The sequence below is a fragment of the Cebidichthys violaceus genome, unplaced genomic scaffold (genome assembly GCF_023349555.1).
Source record: "Cebidichthys violaceus isolate CVI_PGR_0920_01 unplaced genomic scaffold, fCebVio1.0.p SCAF_23, whole genome shotgun sequence".
NCBI lineage: Eukaryota > Metazoa > Chordata > Actinopteri > Perciformes > Stichaeidae > Cebidichthys > Cebidichthys violaceus.
Window position 1 is genome coordinate 7580971 of NW_027176406.1, and position 6801 is coordinate 7587771.

The following is a 6801-nucleotide window of genomic DNA, read 5'->3' on the forward strand; positions in this document are numbered from 1 at the left end:
GCAAAGCTCTGCTCCTGGCAGATGGAGGAGATGCTGCTGCTGGGAACAGAGCTATCCTTTCGCCGGAGCTTCCGACTGCAGGGCGCTGGAGTCTGACTTGAAGGAGTTTCTGGTGAACCTGCATGATTTCACCTGATTGGCATGGAATCCTACCTGGTGGCACTGCTGACAAGCATTAAGTATAACTATATAGAAACAGCCAATCTTCCCTTTAATGATCTCTTTTCCTTATAGGTCATATAGAGGCATCAGGATTAAATAGAGACAGTTTCATAACCAATTTAAAGTTTGTCACAGTAACTTTAAAGTTGTACTGCCTTAGTAGAAAGGCAAGGCAAGGCAAGTTTATTTGTATAGCACATTTCAACAACAAGATAATTCAAAGTGCTTCACATAAAACCATTAAAAGCATCAAAACATAAGGCAAAAGATATGTGGAGCAGAAAAACTGAACGCTGCTTCTTCATGTTTAGTTCTGACTCTGGGAACAGAAAGTAGACCGGTCCCAGATGACTAAGGGGTCGGGATGGTTCATCAGGTAGCAGCAGATCAGATCCAAAGGTTTGTTAACAGAATAACACTTACTATGTACTATATTTACCCACAGCTGGCAAGCCTCCTCCTATGAGTCCGGGTGGTGGACCAAAACAGTAATAGCTATTGATATGATTTTTGTTTTCCTTTTGTCCTGTCTCCCTCCCTTTAAATAGCTCCTGCTCCCATCCTCATTGGTGACTGACAGCACACAGTTCATGAGGGGAAGGGGTGAGGGTGAAGCACACAGCTGGTGTCAGATCCAGTTCGGCTCTCTAACTCCAGGTGGAGAAGTAAAACGAAAGGCAGAAGAAGCACGACTCGTGGGTGTCTGAAAGAGGCATGGACGTGGTACAGGTGAGGCAAAGCTTGACGTCATAAAAACTAGTGAGAAGTGCTTATTGAGGATAACTATACAGTTTACTAATTTATGTAGCATGAAGTAAGGATAGCTATAGAGAGGTAAAGTCACATTTCTTTTCTGTACCACCATGGCACCATGGGTAAACAAGTTAGCCAGAAGAAATATTGACAGACCAAATCAAAGTTTAAAAGCAGTTTTAATATATTCTTTCCATTTATTTAATCGATAGAAATACTTTTTTGTTTTTTTCATCACAAAATGTGTCCAGTAATTTTTATTAAAAAATTATTATTTAAAAAAAATGATATATAGGTGTAGATTATTGTAATTTTAGATGCAAGCTAAATTAATTATCAGCTATATGACGAGGAAGGTCTACATTTATTCATAGTGTGCTAATACATGAGGTGATTTTCAACACCGTCCTGCAATATAAGAAAGTAAACAAATTACAACAAAACCAAGTACAATCACTTGTAAAAATAATCAACAGTGACCTGGAAGCAGGAATATGTAGGTGAATGAAGCATCTCATTGTAAAAAAAAAGTCATTAGACAATCAACATTACATTACATTACAGTCATTTAGCAGACGCTTTTATCCAAAGCGACTTACAATAAGTGCATCAACATTGGTAATCAAAAGAACTACTAGTCACCAGAGGTCATAAGTACATTTCCTTTTCCAAACAAGCATCTAAGAGCATGAAGCAGAGCATAACTCAGAGCCAAAGTACAGGGTAGAAACAAGAAAAACAGTTAGTGCAACAAGCTAGTATGAATACAATAAGTGCAACAAGCTAGTATGAATACAATAAGTGCTAAGTGGAAGGCTCAGGGTAGCACTTCCTGAAGAGGTGGGTTTTCAGCCTGCGCCGAAAGATGGGCAGCGACTCCGCTGTCCTGACGTCAGTGGGAAGTTCATTCCACCACTGTGGGGCCAGGACAGAAAACAGCCGTATAGAAAAGAATTATACTGTTTTTATCTATGGTGAAATAGCCATTATAGAAGACAAACCTCAAAATAATGGGTAATTCCAAACTGTTGAACAGCAGTTTGTAAAGTAGTTTTCTATATTATTTACACATTAAAACAACACAGGACTGATTGTGTCCCGTGCGAAACAAACAGTAAATTGTGTCACAGCAGTCGTTAGTCACGTGAGTCGCTAGTAACATAAGTCGTTAGTCACTCGGTATTAACGTGGATCGTTAAGGCAGTCAAGTTAACGTCAACCACATGCTTACCTATTTAAGTGGTTTTGTTGCCCAAACCTAACTCTCTGTGAAGACAGAAGTTTTTTTGAAAAGACACTAAATCTAACAATTGGAAACTGAGAGGCATCTCTGCGTGTCCAAAACTGACGGTAGAGGGAAACCTAGAGTCAGTTAGAAGCTTCGAGCCACTGACCAAGCGTAATTATTTGATGAGTTGGGAGTGAGAATGTGTTGTAATATTATGTGCCAAATGAAATCATTCTAAGCACATAATGTGGGACCGTTCTCTGTTCAAGAGGTAAGTAGACAAGTATTACAAGTTTTATCTAAGGCATATATGACAATATATGTATATATAATATACACAATACAACTTTACCATTACTTTATAGTGATTCACAATTGGAAATGAAATGTAGTGCAAGGTGTTGCTGTGAAGTCTTACAGCTGACAAATAATGTCCAAAGATGGCTGCTATAATAACATAAAATATATGATAAATCAATAACAATCTCTGCCCTATGGTGACAGTGTTTCAACACTTTGATGTTTTGGCTAATTAATCAAAAATATGATGTAGCTTTTCTAGCAGTTTGATTGGTGCAGCTGTAAATGTTATCCCATTTTCTTACTGAGACACCAACCTTGCTTCAGCACTTAAGTTAAAGATCAAATGTGTTGAATAAGATGGTTTTAAAGTAGATAGCAGTGTTTCTTTTTCAGTGGCATTACAATCTCAAAAGCTTTCTACTGTGCAAAAGTGTTTGACAATACTTGAGTACTAATTTTGAAATCCCTCACGACTGACAGCACACAGCTCATGAGGTGTCGGGTTGAGGGTGAAGCCCACAGCCGGAGTCAGAGCCAGTTCTTCCTCTGGGACTCCAGGTGGAGGAGTGAAATGAAAGCTCTGGAGGAGGAAGGTGAAGAAGAGGAAGAGCTCCATCCTAGCCAGACTTTCTCCCGGACACGCCCTCCGTCCTGTGAGAGTGTCAGGGAGGGAACTCTGGGTGAGGACTCGGATGTTAAGGTTCACTGACGATCCTTTATTTACAACAAAAACTCAGGAAAATCCCTGGAAACAAAGCCTCTTTTGGCAAGGCAGGAAAACAAACTCAAAAAGCAGAACTAAAAAAACTCCGATTTAACTCAAAGGGCAGTGAAGTAAAAACGGCAAAAGCCAAACCAAAAATCACTTCGCAAGAAAAGCAAAATGCTACAAATAAAAAAGCTCTGATTCTACTCAAAGAGCTGGATGATCAAAATGGCAAAAGGCAAAACAAGGTCGCTCTTACAGAAGAAGCTACAAACAAGAAACGAGGAACAAGAACGGGATAGACAATACTCAGGCTTGGATTTGCTGATATCATGAGGCGGGTGTGCAAGGCAAAAGGACATGACACACTGGCACAGGACAAGGGGAGACGCAGACTATAAGTACACATGAGGGAAGTGGGGGAGCAGGTGGAGACAATCAGGAATCAGGGAAGACAATCAGACTGGTGACACATGAGGAAGGGCAAGGAACCTGAAACGAGAGGAGAGTTAATTTCCAAAATAAAACAGGAAGTCACAAAACAAACGTGGAGACAGGACAAAAACCCAACTTGACATACAGGTGTGACAGAGAGAACAAGCTTCAGATAATCTGAAAACTTTGATTGGTATTGAAAAGAAGTGTTAGCTGAGCTCTCTAACCTGCAGAGAAGGGCATGAAGGCATCTCGCTTGACAAACTTCCCATCCTTGTCCAAGAAATGGGCAGGATTAAAGGTGCATGGGCTCTCCCACTCACTTTCATCCCACAGAACAGATGTCAAAAGAGGAAACACAGGGGTCCCCTTGAAAGAGACATTTATTAATGCTTACAATGTTTTAAAGAAAAACTATGATCTACTATCTTTATACTTTCTAAAATCAAGCATGCAGTCTCATCATGTTTCATTATTCAGAGTGAACTGGAAGACTTGTTTTCATCAGTCAAATTCTTACTTTTCTTATAAAATATTCCTGAAAAGTCACATCTGCGCTGGTGATGTGAGGAATAGAGATGGGAAGGATATTAGCAAATCTCTGTGTCTCATGGATGACAGCGTCAGTGAAGGGCAGGTTCATCCTGTCCTCTGTCTTGACCCGACGGCTCCCAACCACCCTGCTCAGCTCTGCCTGGACCTGGTCTGGAAATTAGAAAATAAAAGAAAGTGGCTAAAAAACAAAGCAGCAGTAAAGTTTTTTCACCAATTCTAGAAAGACTAACATGAATACTTTTTACCAAACCCTCACAGAAACAAATCATTTGAGTGAACACACTCCACAATACATTGCAATTGCTATATCACAGAATTTTGCACAAGCTAGAAAAAAAAAAATCCTTCTCAATGCCATTAGTGTAATTTTATGACCAGCTGGTTGAACATTGCACTTATAGTAATCGGTCAAAACTAAGGAAATTAAGTAATTTCTTATTTATATCTAAAGTACTCTTGATGCATACAGTTTCAATGGGGTTCTTTTTCCAGGTGTTATTAAGTTTAAATGGAGATGATACTATGGAAAGAACAAATTTAACCGGTCATTGACTCTTAATTGTAGTTTAAAGTTTCTGTTTGGAAGTAAAAACTAAGTCTCCTGGGTTGCAACAGTCAGGATATGTTGAAGGCAGGGTTGGTAATCTTGAGAAACTAGGGGCACCAGGGGACGCTCCTCGCCCTCAAAGCATGGTTTTCTCCTCACAGGCTTCAATTTTGCTCACACAGCAGAGATGTTCTGCATGGAGTGATGTGAAAGTACTCGCAAAAGTAATTAGCGTTCGCAGCTGTTTGAGTTGCACACGTGTGACCTCTACACACGTGCATGGATCTCATTTGTGCTTGTGGATTTTGACATTGATCTGCCTTCATACCATTGGCCAAACATTATAATGAACGTAAACAACAAACATGGCTATTGTTACTCACAGCTGTCAAGCTAGCAGATTGTGAAAGACTCCAGTGACGAGCAATGAATGCACAGCAGAATACGTGCAGACAGGCAGGAATTTAAGCAAGTAGAATTAATTGATTGTTCGGGCTTATTACAGTCCTGCTACAGTCACAGATATCAGATTTTTTTTGTCAGAGCATTTGATTCATTGATTACTGTCAGGATGTAATGAACAAAATGACAACTGCACACATGGTGCAGACACTGTGGTATAGCGAAGAGTTTTAACACCGCCCCCTGTTGGGCAGATAATTTACTGAAAGGTATCTAGATTTCATTAGAACAAACATGAAAATTGTATTTACTAGTCATAGACTCCCTATGGCCCCAAAAAACTGGGCTTATTGGAAATCCAAAAGCGTTTAATTCCAACCTACGGACCTTTGACAAGAAAGAGGGGGAGAACAGATGGATAAACATGCATCAATCTTTGACTGCATCACATGACGTAAAGTTGGGGACTGCATCTGTATGCAACCGGTCTAAGCATATTACTTACCTTGTATTTGAGGATATTTGGCCATGAGCAACAGACCCCATCTCAGCGTAGTTGCTGTCGTATCAGTACCAGCCGTAAAGAGGTTGCTAACAGTTGCCACAAGGTTCTCCATGTTGTAGAATGACTCAGTAATCCCTAAATCCTTATTAACAGGTGAATAATCAAAAGTGTTAAAACTTCATTTTAAAAAGGAGCTAAAACCATTTTCATCCTCCAGTTGTTGGCTGTGTTCATAGAATTATAATGATGATGTTTTATGAATTTATATCAAAAATGAATAATTATAGATTTAAACCTTGTATTATGATATCACACTTGCTTTTAATACCTCTAGCTTCTGTTTGTGTGCCAGAAACGAGTCCACAAATCCTCTGCACATCTGAACATTCAACGTTTCTTTCTGTCCTAATTTGACCTGACACTGTGAGATGCACATACCCTACGCTTCCTCCCTTACACTTGTATTGTCCTTTAGTTAATGTACAACTGTTAAGTTGATTGCATCACAAAGACCAAAGGTTTGTTAACAGAATACATTTTACTGTATACTATATTTATACTATAAGCGCTGAAGGAGGGAGGTGAAGAATAGGAAGAGCTCCATTCTGGCCAGACTCTATCCGAGACACGTCCTGTGACCTGTGTTAAGAGATTGTAGAAAAATATGAAAGCATAAAAGTATAACCATCACAACATATAGCTTGTTTGCTTTTTATAACCATCACAATATATAACTTGTTTACACTTATTATACCCAATTTAACCTAAACTGTTTTATTTTCATGATAGAAGTGATAGAAACATATAGCCTGCTTAGACACTTTAATGTAACACGGTCACTTGAGCCTTGTATAGTGCTTTGGTTTTATCCAGACCAAACCAGTTACAACCAGTTACGTTCTGTGTCTGACTTAGAAAGAGGAGGACTCATGTGAGTGACGCATGAACGTAGAGGAGGTATTAGCCTCAGAGTAGCATAAAATAGGCAGGAAAACTGTGAGCTGGAGCTTTTCCCCCCCATCTCTAGAGACGGAACAGATTTCTTCACAGGATATTAGAGACCCCGGTTTAAAGGGAGATATTTTATTACACCCTGAGACGTGAGTTTGGGCTCCCCCCCCCCCCCAACTCAGGGACATTACACCCTGAGAAGTGAGTTTGGGCTTTTCCCCAACTAGAGAATGGGATAGACTTTTTGAGTGGAC

The 6801-nt window shown here is 39.7% G+C and overlaps 1 protein-coding gene across 1 annotated transcript; it reads right to left on the reverse strand.

Annotated features, from left to right (window-relative positions):
* Nucleotides 1–2635: 2635 nt before the first annotated feature.
* Nucleotides 2636–5962, reverse strand: LOC137878662 (cytochrome P450 2K1-like). Its single transcript, XM_068719043.1, has 5 exons — nucleotides 5925–5962; nucleotides 5597–5738; nucleotides 4108–4292; nucleotides 3815–3956; nucleotides 2636–3097 (listed from the first exon to the last, which is right to left on the reverse strand). The coding sequence occupies exons 2-5, from the start codon at nucleotides 5706–5708 to the stop codon at nucleotides 2898–2900; spliced, it is 639 nt and encodes a 212-aa protein (XP_068575144.1). The 5' UTR covers nucleotides 5709–5738; nucleotides 5925–5962; the 3' UTR covers nucleotides 2636–2897.
* Nucleotides 5963–6801: the final 839 nt, after the last annotated feature.

Excerpts from the sequence above, each read along its gene's own strand:
- LOC137878662 (XM_068719043.1), bottom strand. The coding sequence starts at position 5,708 with ATGGAGAACCTTGTGGCAACTGTTAGCAACCTCTTTACGGCTGGTACT. Across the intron at positions 4,293-5,596 it reads CAAATATCCTCAAATACAAG|ACCAGGTCCAGGCAGAGCTG; the intron begins GTAAGTAATATG and ends TCTAATTTCCAG. Across the intron at positions 3,957-4,107 it reads AGGAATATTTTATAAGAAAA|GGGACCCCTGTGTTTCCTCT; the intron begins GTAAGAATTTGA and ends GTCTCTTTCAAG.